At 42.8% G+C, this 17617-nt stretch overlaps 1 protein-coding gene across 7 annotated transcripts in view; it reads left to right on the top strand.

Annotated features, from left to right (window-relative positions):
- The window catches only part of LOC127598079 (membrane-associated guanylate kinase, WW and PDZ domain-containing protein 2-like), a 149308-nt gene that overhangs the window by 79848 nt on the left and 51843 nt on the right, over positions 1-17617 (top strand). For all 7 annotated transcript variants that reach the window (XM_052061605.1, XM_052061602.1, XM_052061603.1 and 4 more), the window contains exons 5-6: positions 6094-6322; positions 8575-8654. In XM_052061605.1, coding sequence (XP_051917565.1) covers positions 6094-6322; positions 8575-8654 — 309 coding nt within the window. The remainder of the gene's footprint in view (positions 1-6093; positions 6323-8574; positions 8655-17617) is intronic.

Here is a 17617-nt window from a genome sequence, read left to right as displayed (position 1 = left end):
AGCCCCAAACTGTCCCATTGGTTGTTGCTCTCGAGCACACAGGTGGAATTTTATATAAACGAGAGGCTGCATTTTGTGTTTATTCCACCCCCCCTTTCCCCATCCTCCCCCGATGGGATAAATAAGGAGTTTATTTTCCCTCTTCAGTCTGTCTCTTGTCTGCCGCTTGTCCATAAATCTGTCCCGCCGACTGCACCCGGACCGCTCGTTGCCAACATTAACACGCTCGGCTCGGGGTCGATGCGACTGCACCGGGTCCATAAACTTACATAACATGGGCCTCAAAGGCACCTTGATGACTTTTCCGCTATCATTGTTCTGAGTGTCATTGGTGCCTCCATCGGCCTTGCTGCTTGGTTTCTATTAATACGACGCCCATCTTTTCTTCTCCTCTTTCTCCTGACCCCCCTTCCTCCTCCTTCTCCGTCTCCTCCTCGGCCGGCCTGGCTCGTTACGGCATGTCATCGTGTTTAGCCTCCTCGTGTGTCATGCTATTTTTGCTTCTACATCTGGCCTTTGACAGAAACAACCTCCAGTGATCCCTGCGTGTTGTTTTTTTTCTCCTGCAGCAGAGAAGCAAAAGGCTTTGCATCGGTTGACGGTGATGCTGAAAGACTCGCATCCCACAGAAGTTCTGTTTAATTAATCAGTTTTTATTATTATTGTTTAGCCATCAAACATTGCATTCAATTAAATGAAATAGCCCATATACATTAATGTAACAAATTGACCAGCAGGGATTGAATTTACGCCCAATGCAAAATCTCATTTCCTTGTTCCTTAAAAAGACTTCCTTCTGTCCAATCTAACAAGTTTAACCTGAAGGAGTAATTTATGGCCTTTCATGTGAAACAAACAAACAAACAAGACCCAAACAGGTTGAAGTTAGTGTACAAACAAATTATGATTCAGTTACTGATTTGGTCTGTAACATGTTAGAACATCAGGGGACATCATTACTCTCCCCAAATAAAAGAAGCTGTTTGTAAACCCTCTGTATGTATTAAACACAAAACTAATCAATAGTCACGTTTACGTAGAGCCTTGTATTCCAATTTAAAAAAAACAAATTCCCAAATGTAATGAAAATACTCCATATCACACAATACGGTAAAGTCGTACATGACTTCATCAAGAGCAAGAAACCTGATGTGACGTCATGCCATAGCTCTCTGCTTTCGCTCTAAATACGTAAATAAATATCGACTGATTGTTGAGAGTACTACAGCCACCAAATTTGAATGTCTGCTAAAAGGCCAGCCAGCGATTGGGGGATTTTTGTGACACCAGTGAAGATAGACCACAGAGTGGATTGGGTGTCGCTGTACATTTAATTCATGACGATTTGAGGACGTTTCTTCTAGCGGTCATTGAATGTGTGTCATATTTAATGCTCACATTAGGTCTTTTTGTTTAGTTTTTTTTCTTCAAACAAACCGCTCCCTTAGATTGGTTGTTAAATAGTGACATGCAGGTCAATAGCTTGTTTCGATAGACAATGCGATCAACATTTTCTGCTTGGCTCTCGACGAAGGCGGAAGCTTTTTGCACTGCTCCTCCTGCCCTCGCCCCACCCTTTCCATGCTCGCCACTTAGTCCTTGTGCTGTCTTAGTCTAACTTTTTTCTTGGCCTCCTACCATATTTTTCATCCGAAGAACTAACTACGTTGGCTGGTCTCTCGATGTAATTGACAAAAGTTTTTCGACGAAAAGAGCGGGCAGTGGGGAGCCTGCTTGCCCTCCGGGAACACTTGCTGCCGGATACACCCTCGATCCATGGAAAGTGGAGACCGGTGTGCCTGGCAGTACTGTCCGTGGAGGATGTAGACATCTACATTATTGGCCTTTTGATAACAGGTATGTTGCTGTTTGGTGTTGGCAGCTTAGTGTTCTATCGCAAAATTCAACCGACGGGAGCAGCTCTATTGGAAGTGAAGAAGCTGCCGGTCACTCTGGATGGCTTGGCACGAATGTCCAACACTCAGACTCAAGCGGTGACTGTGCTCAACGCAATATTGTTGCGGTTTTGGAGCGACTCCGCGCGATCGACAACACCATGGAGAAGTTGGACTCCACGCTGCGGAAAGACTTTTCGGATCCGACTGATCGGCGCCAGTGAGGAGATACAGACCAAAAACTCAAGGCTGTCTGGAATAAGGGTGTGGAAAATAATCGATATTAATCGATACATCGATGCGCACGTGCGCGATCCGAGTGCATCGGCTCATTCACTGGGTACGACGCGATTGACGGGTGAAATCGCGATTCATCACGATACATTGATGGGTATCGGTAAAATCCGATTCAAGCGCCGTTTTATTCATGTTAAACGTCACATATCTGCCCTTTCCTAGGCGCAATGAATGCACCATCATTGCTTTGCGTTTTGTGTTGAATACGGACGGTAGCCGTGCGTCACATACAGTCCAGAACACAACGAGCGAAACATTATGGAAGTTAGCGCAAGGGGAGGCGAGGAAACTACTATATTTAATGCAGCCGCAACATTCAAATCTTATGTTTGGAAATATTACGGCTTCGAAAAGAAAGACGGAAAGCTTGATAAAACCTCCGTAATTTGCAAGGAATGTCGCACTAAGAAGCCATACAACGGCAGAACCACAAATATGCAGACCCACTTAAAACGATGGCACCAGATCACCGACAAGTTTCCCTCCCGCTCCCCCGCTTCCACGCCCAGTTCCTCGTCGGACACCGGAGAAACTCTTGGTAAACCAGGTCAGGATCAGAAAAAAATTGCCTCTTATTTTGGGAGTCCCCTTGCAACTCACTGTGACCGCGCAATGGCTATAACTGAAGCCACTGCTTATTTCATATGCAAAGATCTCCAGTCTTACAGCATGGACAACGAGGGTTTCAGACAGCTCGTGCACGTTTTGGAACCCAGGTATAAAATACCAGACAGGTCTGTGTTCACTTACAAACATATTCCCGATGTGTACAACAAAGTGAGAAGTGAGATTACTGTGTCGCTGAACAGTGCGCAAAGAGTTGCACTTACAGTGGATGGGTGGACATCTTGCGCTATAGATTCATATATGTACATGTATATATATATATATATATATATATATATGAATATTTCATATAAGACACTCAGTGAGAGTCTGTTTGTGTTTACACTATAGCAACAGCTGTGAGTCTCAGGTGCCAAATTGTTTACATTTTCTTTGCACAAAACCCAATTGTGAAAGGGCTTAAATAAGTTGTTTTACAAGTTCTACTCTTTATAAGGAATAAAGTGGTATCCTTTTTGTAATACCATACTGAATTCCATCTTTTTAAAAGCTTTTTTTCTTTGCTTATTAGCATCATGTTTAATTGCACAATATCGCAAAAATTGCATTGTATCGGATCGCATTGATTTTAACTTAATGTGTATCGAATCGTATCGCATCGTGACGACGGTGAAACGTATCGCATCGTATCGCCAGAAAATTCCATGTATCGTTTAAGTATCGCATCGCTGGCAGTGGATCGTGATGTGTATCGAATCGTCCTCAGTGCTGAGATTCACATCCCTAGTCTGGAATTGTTGGCGGGCGTCCCTCCAAAACAAACAACGCTATCTGGCCTTTCCCCTGGATGGAAGTACGCATGGAGTCTAGAGCCCCCACCACCACTCCCCTCCTTCTCGGCCATGGACTGATAAGCCGGGACTGTCTTCATGATGGGCAGACCTCGACGAAGCAGCTATGACCTGTACACGCATGCACATACACAACTGGACAACCACACGCGCATACACATCCTTGTTATCACAGTCTTCATCGCTCCGATTCTTTTTCCCCCGTGACTTGCTTCGATATGTGGAGCGCAACGGTGACCGTGCAGCTGGTCATTTCGGCCGTGTCGCGCTTAACCCCCTCCCCTTTCATTGCCTTTTACATTGAAAAAAACATTTAATGCCTGAGAAAAGGCACAATTATTTTTATTATATTAAGTATTTCTGAAACAAAAAGAAGACTGATTTGCACGGCTCTCCAAATAAGGTGCGTGCTTGCTTCAAGCTGTTTCTCACTCCCGGGTTGACTGTAAAACTGACCTATAATACAAGAGAATGAAACTTTGTACATTTAAAATGTTCACCCAAGCCATTTCATAATGAAAGTCTGCCATTAGATTAATAATAAACCTTCAAATAACCTTTAACGGACACGGAGCAGAATAAATATTTTATATATATACATTATATATATATATATATGGCGGCCCGGTAGTCCAGTGGTTAGCGCGTCGGCTTCACAGTGCAGAGGTACCGGGTTCAATTCCAGCTCCGGCCTCCCTGTGTGGAGTTTGCATGTTCTCCCCGGGCCTGCGTGGGTTTTCTCCGGGAGCTCCGGTTTCCTCCCACATTCCAAAAACATGCATGGCAGGCTGATTGAACACTCTAAATTGTCCCTAGGTGTGAGTGTGAGCGTGGATGGTTGTTCGTCTCTGTGTGCCCTGCGATTGGCTGGCAACCAATTCGGGGTGTCCCCCGCCTGCTGCCCGAAGACAGCTGGGATAGGCTCCAGCACCCCCCGCGACCCTAGTGAGGATCAAGCGGCTCGGAAGATGAATGAATGAATATATATATATATATATATATATATATATATATATATATATATATATAATATATATTTTATACATATATTCCCTCTATGACTGGAGTTTAATTGGGAATCCTTATTTGTACATTCCAGAATGTGTACTTGTTTTGCCGATTTACAAGAGTTGAATCAGCATTTGTACTTTTGCCAAATGTGCTATGCACACATTCTGCTGCGGCACTTTCGGTGAAAGAGGCATAAATATTGCTCGTAGCCCCCAAAGCCACCCATGTATTGCGTGTGATGGCAAAGAAAGAGCTGGTGGCATCTATTGTCACTCTCTAAATCCTTTCCTTGTGTTTCTGACTCACTCCCTAACCCTGAAAGTCTCTGTCTTTGCCTGTTTCTCTCTTTCTGACGTGCTCTGTTCTCCTCATGTTCGCTGTCCTCAGAACCCTCTCGCCCTAACTCTCTCCCCTCTCTCCCTCCTGGGGGTTCACAGCTTGGCTGCATTGACTCATCATGTATGCCGTGTGTAGTATGCAGTGTGAGTCCATGTCTGTGTGCGTGTGTGTGTGTGTGTGTGTGTGTGTGTGTGTGTGTGTGCGTGCGTGCGTGCGTGCACAGCCCCTTGACAAAAAAGAGTCAGACTGGCATTTCCAAGTATTTGCAAGAAATAACTAGAATAGAGCACACACAACTCTTCTTAGATGCGATGAGTTTTTGCTTCCTCCTTCGTGGAGGCAAGATGAAAGGACGACACACATTTTTTTTATTTGTTTGTTTGTTTTTGAGGCCGAACACTTTCTTCCATTTTTCTATCTCATCCAAGATGACTTTGGATGAGGGGTAGGGTACAGTCACGGCACATGTCGACCGACCATTCACATTCAGTCATAATTTCGAAATCTTTTTTTTAATAAGAAGTACTGACCTACATTTTCAACCTACTGTAAAACCTTGTGAATAATATATATAGAAGAGTTATATATATAATTTTTTTTTTGGTTGGGGGTGGGTGTTTACAGGGCTCTTAATAAGAAATGAACAATTCTTTTGGTGATTACCTGTATTTACGGGTTGTAAAATAGTAATAATAATAATTGAAATCCCACTATAGAGCGTTGAATACACAAATTAACTCAATGTGCTTCACTTTCTATCATTAAAAGTACAACATTTAAAAGCAGTTAAAAACAGAGTTAGAGACTTAAAACCAAAGTAAAGAAATAAAAATAAATTCTTCCTATAATTACTAAAAGAGCAGACAGTGCAGGAACAAGATTTTCAAAAACATGATTTCAAGCCAAACCGGTTTTGTCTTGCTACCCTTTTGAATTCCTCAGAAATGAGTTTTGTAATGTCACTTATTAAATAACCTGTATTGCATTTTTGTAAAGTACTAATGAATTCGATCATTTTGATGTGATAGTTGTGGTCAGTTCCGACTGACTCTACCATTTGCATTCTTGCCCGCTTGATGAACAATTAAGCCTGAGTTGTACCAAAATATAATGCATCGGTTCTTCATGCGCAGAGTCCAGCGAGCACGAGGACAAGAGCACTGATGCATCCGGGGAGGTTGCCGTGGAAACCTGCAGCCAAGCGGCAGCCACGAGTGAGGCTCCCACCGAAGCAGAGGATGCACCCAAATCTCCGGACAAGTCCCCCAACAAAGTCCAGGATGTAGATGAGGAAGAGCTGGGCCCTCTGCCTGACAACTGGGAGATGGCATACACGGAGAAGGGGGAGGTCTACTTCATTGAGTAAGACTGGTTTGATTGATTAATTTATTTTAACCCCTTGAGAGATGATTTTTTTACTGTCAAGGTACAGTGTTTTCCAACAGAGTCACAACTTCAGCGTGCATGAAACACTGGAGCATATGACACTGCTGGTGAAATGCAGCCAAAAAGAAATGAAAAGCAACACATTTTATAATTATTGAAATAAATGTATTATTTATGTATTTGTGATAATAATTATTGATGGTGATTATTTTTATTATTATTATCAGGGGTGCACATAAAAATGAGAGTCAGAGGTTGCTGTTTGGTGCTTATTTTATTTCCAGACGCACCGACCTCTAAGATTTTACGACACATCTAGGCAAGGTAGAGCCCACGGGCCACATCTCGAGTGAGTGATTTCTCTGACCATTCGAGTAATTGAAAGAAAAGAGAGGAAAAAAATCCTTCCAATGCCAAGTGTGGTCGTCAGGTTAGCACCAATCGTATTTGCTGTCAGCACACACTGAAAATAAGGGGCGGGGGATATGTACACTGTCGACATTATTTGTGAATGTTACGTGCAGATACAGTGTCATTTTATTGTGTGTTCATTTTATTGTTTTATTTATTGTCAGTTTTTATGTCCTCCTTACAACAACGTCATTCTAGCAGGGCAACACGAGTAGCAACTTGTTAAGATAATACAATTGACTGTTTTATAAAAAACACAATCAATTCCTGTTGACCACATTTGAGTTTCATGGCCGACTCCGATTTGCAGAATGGGACATTGTGATCAACGAGGTTACATAGCACAGTTCTCAAGGGCAGATGTTATGCGAATGGGATGTTCGAAATGCAGACACCCTATGAATGTAAACATTTTAAAATATAGATGTGTGCCCTGTGGTTGTCTGTCAATCAGTTCAGGGTGTACTCCGCAACCCTGTGACCCTCGTGAGGAGAAGCAAATTCGAAAATGGATGGACAAACTGGATATACATGTTTTTCATAGGACAGCGACCATAGGGTGCATTTCGTATTTTTGTGTTATCGTATATTCAACACAATACTGCATTCACATCAGATCCTCTCTGGGCTTCAGCGGAGAGGATTGACGTAGAGATATGCGAGGTAGGGGAGTTTCTCCTGAAAGTTCATGAGCTGGAAATTGTAAAACCTTCTTGAAATGCACCACAGCGTTGCACCAGACTGCGAGGTAAGTGTAAAAACCTGAATTCCCCAGCTGGGTGGAGGAGTCAGTGGAGTAGTAAAAAAATCATTCTCATCATAAAAAGAGGCTGCAGGATAGAGTAGTCCAAGTGTCAACGCTCATGTCCGAGGAGCTTAGATTCTAGGTTGGAAAGTGAGTCTTACACGAGGAAATCGGTGAGGAAGAAGTAAAAATATTGAGAACCAGTCCAAGTCCGCCTCTGAGACAAAGTGGTGGGGGGGAAAAAGAGCGGCTGAAGCTGTCGATCGTCTGGAGCATGAGGATGGGAAGATCACTTGTCGTGACTGTTGTCGTGGCAACCAGGAGTTTGAACTGTGGATTGCCAGCATAAACAACAAAGGGAGATGCTTCTCTGAATAGACACCTTTCCACCAAAATGGCGCCGCAGTTGGCAGCCGTCTTCAAGAGCGCTGCATTTTTTTGTCGTTTGCTTTTATCATATGGCCCTGCGATTGGCTGGCAACCGGCTCAGAGTGTCTGTCCCCCGCCTACTGTCCGAAAACAGCTGGGATAGTCTTCAGCACGCCCCGCGACCCTTGTGAGGATAAAGTGGATCAGAAAATGGACGGATGGATGGATGGATGGATGGATGGATGATGGATGTTTTTGTCATATTTCATGTGGACCTGTTGTGTACAGCGTTTAGGCCATGACATTCATCAAAGGAGAAAAATCTGTGCTTGATGGGTGTGTTTCTTGGCCGCATGTGTGTCTCAGCATTGATTTCTATGGGCAGAATGTGTATTTGAATGTTCCCACTTGTGTTTTTTGCACCTAGTCAGTGTAAATAGGCTTAAACCATTTAGGAGGAGTAAAACTATGTAAGTGTGAGTACTTTTGGCACCTCATGTCGCACTTAGTTGTGTTGGATTGTTCCCCCTCTGCTTTCTTTGTGGTTTGTTGTGTAAACTTCCCAACACTGCCAGACCTCGCTATTGAATAATTGATGCACCTTAATGTTTGCTAATCAGGCTCGAAGACTCGTGTCCAGGTCAGTGTTCCTTTGATCTAACGATCGTCTCCCGCTTGTCGTCTTTTTCATCTTCTTGTACAGTCACAACACCAAGACCACATCATGGCTGGATCCTCGATTGGCCAAGAAGGCGAAGCCTCCGGAAGAGTGCAAGGAAGATGGTGAGTGCCAAATGTGCATGCTTACAATCCTTCCATTTCTGTATTTCTGTTTATCAGACTTGAGCTCCCGGTTGTTTTGTGGGAAGCGTTTCATCTCGCCGCTTCCTGCTGTTTTCATACCTGCTTCTCGATTTAGCTCCATGGCACAAAACTGCCGTGTTTGTACGGGTGTGAGCCTCCCAGCCATGCACTCAAACTCGCATGTGATTTGTTTCCTTTTGTAGTAACAATGTAAACTTGCTTTGGAAAGAGATGTTTTCATGAGAGCAACACAACTGGCGTCTCACAGCAAGATGATTCAAGTGCATTTTGCCCGTGTCTTTCGTCAGGTTTTATCCAGCTTCCTACAATGCAGTAGTATCTTGATGTACAAGTGCCTCAACTTACAAGTTTTCTGAGCTGTTCTTGCTTTTGTCAATTTTATTTTGTGAGCCAAAATGTTTTGGAAAAGCAAGTTTCTGATCCGCCATCGCTTGTGGGAAGCGGAATAAAATTGAGTCATTTTGGGTACTGAAATGCCATAGGATATGGGCAAGGAGAGCCACAGTCATCAATGCACTTTCAAAATGAGACAAAGAGCCAAACACATACATACAAAATGGGAATAATCCAAAGCAACTGCTGTAGGCCACAACTCATGCCCAGACACTCATATGCAGACAAAGCCGACCTGGCTCCTCCTGACATTATTCACTAGGCCGCGCCCCTTAATTCATTGCATAAATACTCAAGTACATACTCTAGTTATACTTTAACTTCCCATGCATATTATGGGAATGTTGAAGGAAACCAGAGTACCCAGCGAAAACCCATGCAGACACAGCATCTAGAGGCAAACTCCACACAGGAAGGCCCGAGCACATAATCGAACCTCTGTACTGTGAGGCGGACATGCTAACCCGTCGACCATCATACATGAATACTTACAGTTTATACCTGTACACCATATAATTAAAAAAAATGTGGCCCTTGAGAACAGAAGTGGCTCACCTCTGGTTTTGAGGTTCCACTGAGACGCAAGCACAACTCGTGGCTGAGATTTTGTGGCAAATGAAAGAATTTTAGAAAGAAAAAAAATACACCCCGTTGTCAATTGATAGTAACAGAGTAAGAGCAGGCAAACTTACATCACCACTGCTGTCAGAGGTTGTGAAGTGAATCTCCACAGACTTAATTAATCAATTCCTTATTCGCGTTGGGATCAACCCCTTCCTCACTGATCACCCGCCATCTATTCTCCTCCTCCTCTTTGCGTGTTCATTTTCTGTCATTCCCTCATCCCTGCCCGGTAAAGAGTGTGCCCAGAATTCCAAGTATGGTGCTGGGCTCTGCACAAACACAATCTAACTTCCGCTTGACACACAGCACATATTGTTGTCACTGCCGACGTCCTTCATCTATCACCTCAACTGAGGCAAATGATTACTTTTCAGCTGCTGAAATCAAATTTCTGAACGTTCCCTAGGTTCTCTTGTTTAGAGCCAATGATCACTAAATTCTTTGCGTCTCTCTCTCTCTCTCTCTCTCTCTCTTAATGGATTTTCAAAACAGCACATGCCTTGTCTTTCACTGACATGGCGGTGTGGCTTGTCGCTGTTTCATTTGCCACTGTCAGTCAGCGGACCTTGCAGGGTAGAAGGAGGAAAAAAAAAATCTAACATACCTCAGGGGTTTCCCCATCTGTAATCTAACATAAGCGAGGTAAATTAGACTATGTTTAAAGGATTAACCGCTCCATTTCCCAATGAGTGCCACTTCGTCAGTCCAAGGAAATCAATGGTGACACTCAACCTTGTACAACCCACAGCAGAAGACAGATTATTGACACTAACCAGTTGGTCGACCATGTGCTTGGTATTTAGACTTCAATGGGAACTAAACTGACTGAATCTAAGATAAGATAAGATAAGATATCCTTTATTCGTCCCACACTGGGGAAATTTACAGCCTCCAGCAGCAAGAATGTATGTAGAAAGAAGAAAGGAGAAAGAGAAAAAAAAACAACAAACATCTTTCAATTAAATACAATATGAACACAAATGGATAAATTGCAGTACTATTTACAATTTTCCTTCACATCATTTAATTATTATTATTATTATGATTGTTATTTTTTATTCATCAGCCTGACAGCAGTCGGTAGGAACGAGCGTCGGTATCTCTCCTTCTTGCAGCGCGGGTGTAACAGTCTCTGGCTGAAGGAGCTACCAAGTGCTGTCAGGGCGGGCTGGAGGGGTTGGGAGGGACTGGCCATCATAGCTTTTAGCTTAGGTAGCATCCTTCTGTTGCCCACCTCCTCCAGAGTGTCAAGGGAGCAACCCAGGACAGAACTGGCCTTCCTGACCAGTCGCTCCAGTCTCTTTCTGTCCCGGGCTGAGATGCTGCCTGACCAGCAGATAATGCCATAATGGATGACCGAGGCCACCACCGAGTTATAGAACGTCTTAAGGAGTGACCCCTGAACCCCAAAAGACTATTAGGTCACAATTGTAGACCACCCGAGGGGGGAAGTCTTCAGATGCAATGCTTCAGATGCTGTGGTCCCCAAAGTCACAAGTGACCTGTGCCCAAAGTCATCAGTGACCTGATTTAGGAGTTTTTCAAACACTGAGTCGTTCTTCATTTTGTTTGCTTGCTTTGACTTGAGAGTGCAATTTTGAGAGATACAAAACAAAGAGCACTACAGGAAACACGAGCCAAAGGTCACAACAACAACAACAGGACTTAACATTTAGTTCACTAGCTTAATGATAACACATGACGAGTAATGCATATATAAACCTTGAAGCAAACGATAGTCTATTTGAACACAAACACTGCAGCAACACATTTAGACATTCAATATAACAGTGCTGTCAGTCATATATTCTTTATCTTCTGCAAGGACCTAGAATGAGTTCAGATAGCAGAGACTGTATAGACGTCCATGTAAATTTTATCCATCAGTCTTATACTGTTACACTGTCTTGAAATGCAGGCTGTAAGTGTTGTTTGTAAAGAAGGCCCACCACAGATTTGAACCATCAATCTATTCCTCGCCTACCAAACATGCAAAGTCTGCTGGGTAGTGCCGTAGTCTGGCTCTGTGTAGTATCTGGGGAAAGGAGCGCCGTAACTGCCAAAAAAACAAAAACAAACATTTATGAAGCTCCTGGATGAGAGAGCACATCCTCTGGAGCGAGTGCCTTCCAGCAGTGGAAGCCAGGAAACATTATTTTTATCAGGGAAAACAGCCGCTTGGACGGAGGAGGCATGCATGGCAGCAATAACCCGGCACCCTGCTCGCGCTCGTTCAACATATTGTTCTCCCTTTCCACGATGGCTCTCTTTTTACAGAACTTTGTGCAGCAGTACATTTCAGCACGTTTAGCAGCAATGATGCATACAGTCATTAAAAATGCATGTATTGCTTGACGCTACAGCTTATTTTCATCACATGTTAAACCGAGCCATAATTAAACTTTTACAAGAAAACTCCAGATGAAACACAGCATGTAATATACTGTACACGACTGCTGAAAACAGTAATTTTATTGGTAAATGCAGTGTCTTGAGATACATGGGATTATGTATTTTGTGATACCAGCCGTCGTTCGGCCATTTTTTGACCTACTGACAAGCAAAATTTGAAATAGTTTTTCTGTCAATCAGTGCCAGTCAAACTTTATTTATTTATTGCACTTTCCATACAAAAAAAATTCAACTCAAAGTGCCATCCTTGAATTAAAATCGGGTGATTCGCGGATCAGAGGTTTAGGGGTGCTACAAAGAGCCGGTCTTGATGCAGCTCTGCTTACCTTTTGGCTTTGATATGATAGCAGTGGTGTTGCACATGGGGGGACTGGCAGCCACACACTTGATTTTGTCATCTTATCTGATTATTTTATTGATGAGGGAAAACTAGTATGGGAGTCATTATCATATGCATTTGCTCCACTGTTATGTAACAGGGGTAGAAGTGCAGATGTATTCACTTCTCATCAGACACATTTTCAGAAATAGGCAAAGAAGAAAAACTTACTTAGTTGTTTAATTTTACATCTAAGTAACTGTTTGTATTCAAGTTATTAAAAGTTTTTTTTTTTCCAAGATGGCGCCCGAGTAGGCAGCCTTCGGCAAGTGCTCTTCAAGAGCCTTGCTTTTTTGTTCTTTTTTGCTGTTTTTGTCTTTTGTTTTGTCACATGTTGTTTGTTGTTTGATCGTGTGGACCTGATATGGACTGTTTTCAGCGCTTTTTGGCCACGACATTCGTCAAAGGAGCAGTATCTGTGCTTGGTGGTTGCGCCTTCTCGGCAGCACGCCTGTACCAGCACAGATTTTGATTGGGACGAATGTCGGCGCCATTGACTGTCGGTGCTGGACAGACCTGGGGCGCTTGTGTTTTTTGCGCCAGTAATGGGCAGCATTTTTCACAACCCCGATTTGTTCAGTGGCTATGTCAGCGCTGTTGGACAGTTGGCGTCGGTGCGGCTGGATGGATGGCCGCTGAAGTTGAGGATGAGGAGAGAGGAGCGTTGGCGAAGAGCACCGATGCGTATTTGGAACCGTGAGTCGCCGCTTGGAATTGAAGTGGATTTCCATGGGACAGGAGAAGTGAACCAATCTCTTTTTTCGTCAATGGATGCTACAGCTTCTTGTTGACTTTGAAACTTAGCTTGTAGCCGACGTGTGCTCATTTTGAGCATGACGTCTCTGATCCACTGGTTAAAGGACACTTTGATTCTCTCCTCTTTCATCTCAAACCGCTTCAAACAACAAAGCGTGTGACGGAAAAGTGGTTAGGACTGCACGACTGTTTGTGTTTTATGTTATGTGTTGTGTTTATTATTTTACATTATGTTAACTGTTTTGTAAAGCGCTTTGTTACAGCTGCCGCTGTTGTGAAAGCGCTATATAAATCAGAATGTATTGTATTGTATTGTATTGTAAAAGGGCAACTTTCTGTCCGTCTTAATGTTTTTGTCTGGTTTTGAATAATTAACCCGCGTGCGAATAACTGTGGTGTTGGCGCACTTACATTTTAAAAACCATGCACCTACTGTGCACCGAGTGACGATGTGAAGTCCATCTCATCCTTGTTTTGGCTCACAATATTGCGCATGAGGTATGGGCCACTAAAATATGGATGTAGACAAGGAGAGTGAATAAAACGATGCATGAACAGCTTGACAATGCGCTTTGCAAGCTACCCATTTGCCTGGAAGGCCCCACCAGTGGCAAAGAAAAGAAAATCACTCTTGGAAGTTGTGCTGTTGTATCTTCTGTCACTGCTCCCTTTATGTCATGGATTTGTTTTTGTTACAGTCTTTTTTTCGTAGTGTCACATTGTAACCTTATTCCCGATTCCCTTTTCTGAGGCCTCCCAAGCTGCATTCAGGGTGATTTGAGGAGACGAATGTTTGTGTCAAGGCGAGCAAAAGTGTAACCAACGCGCGTGTTGTGCGCCTGCCACACGCACGTTTTTATTTATATATCTTTAAAATATGTGTATGATGTGGCAGACTGTTGGGAGTTCAAAGGCTCGTCAGGGTTCTCCTTCTGATAGGTGACACGGGCTCACATCGCTTCTCAGCGTTTCAAACGACAGCACGCTTGTTGCTGTGCCTTCTGCCTTTGATAAAGCCTCCAATCCCTGCACCGGCGTCAATATAACCTCACGTCCCGGATTAGCGACGTGGAACTTCGCCGAGGCCACCACATCAGCGCCTGTCGGTGACTGAGACAAGGGGAGGAGAGGAAGAAAAGTGCCAACTGATAAGCTAAAGTTGAAGTGCTGCAAGAATGCCTTAGCACTATGTTGGGACAGTCGGCCTCAGCAATATATCCGTTTTTATTTTGGCGCAGTTGCTATTCAAAGCCAAAAGAAAAGAGCAGTGTTCACACAGATTATTTTAGCATATTTTTTTCTTCAATACATCAGTATTCCTTTTCTTTAGTAGAGCGACAGAACTCAAAGACAAAAGGAAGGATTAAAAAAAGATGAGTGAATGATGCAACTCAGAGGTAATATTATAACATTGTTAAGTCATTTATTAATGGATAGAAGTACTGCGTCTGGACTTTTTAGCCATGAGATTACATGTTAGATGACATACTGTGGCCAAATAATTTTCAGATCACTTGGGGCACAACTATCAGCCAGCGGCTGTTGTTGATCAGTACCAGTTCATAATATGACAAACCGCAGGGGTCAAAAGTACCAACTGATTTTCTCTGGGGAGCATTGCCTTTGAAGCATTGCAATTATTTTTTTTCACAGATTTGTTTGCAGACTTGTGAGTCTCTGCCGTTTTCATCCCAAAACAGTCTCAAGTATCTTGTGCTGATGGAAAATGATTACAGTCACACCATTGCCAAAATATTTTTGCACATTGCCGCCCCTACAATGACTCCATCATATTTTGGACCTCCTTTGATGTGAAAGATCTTTAAATGATAAATCAATATCTACCAGTAAGTGTTGTGCCTTAAAATAATGGCTTCAAAATCATGGTGATGGTTTTGTAACAAGGGGAACAGGATCGCTGCCGTGCATTGGCCATCTCAGATCCCCTACTGCAGGGGTGTCCAAACTTTTTGCCAAGGGGGCCAGATTTTATGTGGTAAAATGTCGGGGGCCGACCTTGGCTGACATTCTTTACATTGAACAACAATATTGTTCAACAAATTTTAGTAAGCCAGTCTGTTTCACATTTCCATTTTTATTTTAATTTCAACAATCTTAAGAATTTCTTTTGGTTCATTTGAAACAGGTATATCACATGCAACTGCTTATTCACTTGACTTTTTCTTAAACAGAAGTCTCCTGAGTGCAAATTGATTGATTTGAAACATAAAATGTATCACCATGACTTTTCAATAGTCACAAAACCTTTGACTCGAACAACAGGGAAATGAACAAGCAATACACATATCCACAACTGCAAGGATCATTTGAAATATGACATATCAGTCAATATAAACACGGAGTGATGTCTTGTTAACTCGTGAGTGATGCCCTCTAGTGTCTAAAGGCTATTACTCATTTAGTGAATGCTATTACTCATTTAGCCACTAGAGGGAAGCAGTACTCTATGAAACATCACTCCCCAGTCTACGAGACCTCAGTCAATGCAACACGTGTTCCATTGCGCCCAACCTGCGGGCCAGACGGCACTGATTTTATGACAGGGGTCGAGGGCCGGATGAAATTCGACTGCGGGCCGGACTTTGGACACGCCTGCCCTACTGGAATTGGAGGAACAGCCACGACACTACTCTGACACATAATGTTCTCTACTGCCGTTTCCCAAATTTTATTGAGCCAAGGCAATTTTACCACCAAACAAGAACGTCACAATGTATATACAGCGGTACCTTAATTTAAGAGTAACTTGTTCAGGCGAAGCTTATAACTCAATGTATTGGCAAAGCCAGTCAACTGAGTAGTTCACCGAGAACGTCTGGGCAGGAGTTGTAGGTGTGATCCCTTCTCATGATAATGAGCCACTGCCCCTCAACTTTTGTTACCACGATGACCAGAGATAGAGCGAGGGGATTGTAACAAGGCAAGTGGCAACGATTAGCCATACTAGATAAATTAATGGATGGATAGATGGATATTTGGGATAGATAGATACATTGATCAAGACAAATATAAATAAATGAATATATAAGAAATATAGATATACAGATACAATAGAGATGACGAATAATACCTGGATGATGGATAAATAGATCCAAAATTGAGTCAAATATTAACATCATTTTTACATTTCTAAAAAAACAGTTGGTTTTTTTACAGTCAATTGTTAATTGTTTTCAAGCTGAGCAATCCGGCATTTTAGTAATGAGAAAACCCGTGAGCTATTTGAAGCTAACTAGCTTTCTAACCAGCACACTATCTTGCACGGTTTCTGGAAGGATCTTGAACTAGATGCTAGTTAGCTAAATATTAGCATATTCATTGTACTTTGTGAGCCATTTTCTTTGTAGTTTGTGGGCATTATCAATATATTGTTTTTTACTTGCATTCTTTCATTTTGAACAATTACATCTTTCTGAGATGCTAGCAGATGGTTGGGTAAGATAAATATCATTGACATGGAGAAAATGACTTGCATTTTGCTGTTTTCTTACTGTGCCTTTAGCTAGCTAGCTAGATATGGATGGATGGAGAAGACACTTTGCAAGAGGGAAGATAAGATAGATAAGAAAAACTTTATTAGTCTCACAATGGAGAAATTCCACTTCACAGCAGCAAAGTTATGAACCGAAGAAGTAGAAGAACAAAATATAGGAGCTGCTGTAAAGGCAGCCATTCTCGCGGCGCCATCTTGAAGTCAAAATAACAAAATAATACACACAACACATAAGACACAGACAGTCGTGCAATCTTAACCCTGATTAGGAAAGGACAGAGCCGACTCTTCCTATTCAGGAAACTGAGGTATTTTGGGTTTCAGGGGTCGCTCCTTAAGACTTTCTATGACTCGGTGGTGGCCTCGGCCATTCATTATGGCATTGTCTGCTGGTCAGGCAGCATCGCGGCCCAGGACAGAAAGAGACTGGAGCGACTGGTCAGGAAGGCCAGTTCCGTCCTGGGCTGCTCCCTTGACACTCTGGAGGAGGTTGGCCACAGAAGGATGCTAACTAAGCTAAAAGCTATGATGGCCAGTCTCTCCCACGCCCTCCAGCCCACCCTGACAGCACTTGGTAGCGCCAGAGACTGTTACACCCGCGCTGCAAAAGGAGAGATACTGACGCTCGTTCCTACCGACTGCTGTCAGGCCGCTGAGTAAAAATAAGAATAACAATAATAATAATAATAATAATAATAATAATAGTTAAATGATGTGAAAAACAATTGTTAATAGCACTGCGATTTATCAATTTTGTATTTATATTGCACTTAATTGAACAGTGTTTGTTTTGTTTTTTTCTTCTTTCTTCTTTCTACCCACATTCTTGCTGCTGGAGGGTGT

Source organism: Hippocampus zosterae, chromosome 3 (assembly GCF_025434085.1).
Source record: "Hippocampus zosterae strain Florida chromosome 3, ASM2543408v3, whole genome shotgun sequence".
NCBI classification, from domain to species: Eukaryota; Metazoa; Chordata; class Actinopteri; order Syngnathiformes; family Syngnathidae; genus Hippocampus; species Hippocampus zosterae.
The sequence above is the reverse complement of the archived record's forward strand: the minus strand, read 5'-3'. Positions and strand labels throughout refer to the sequence as shown.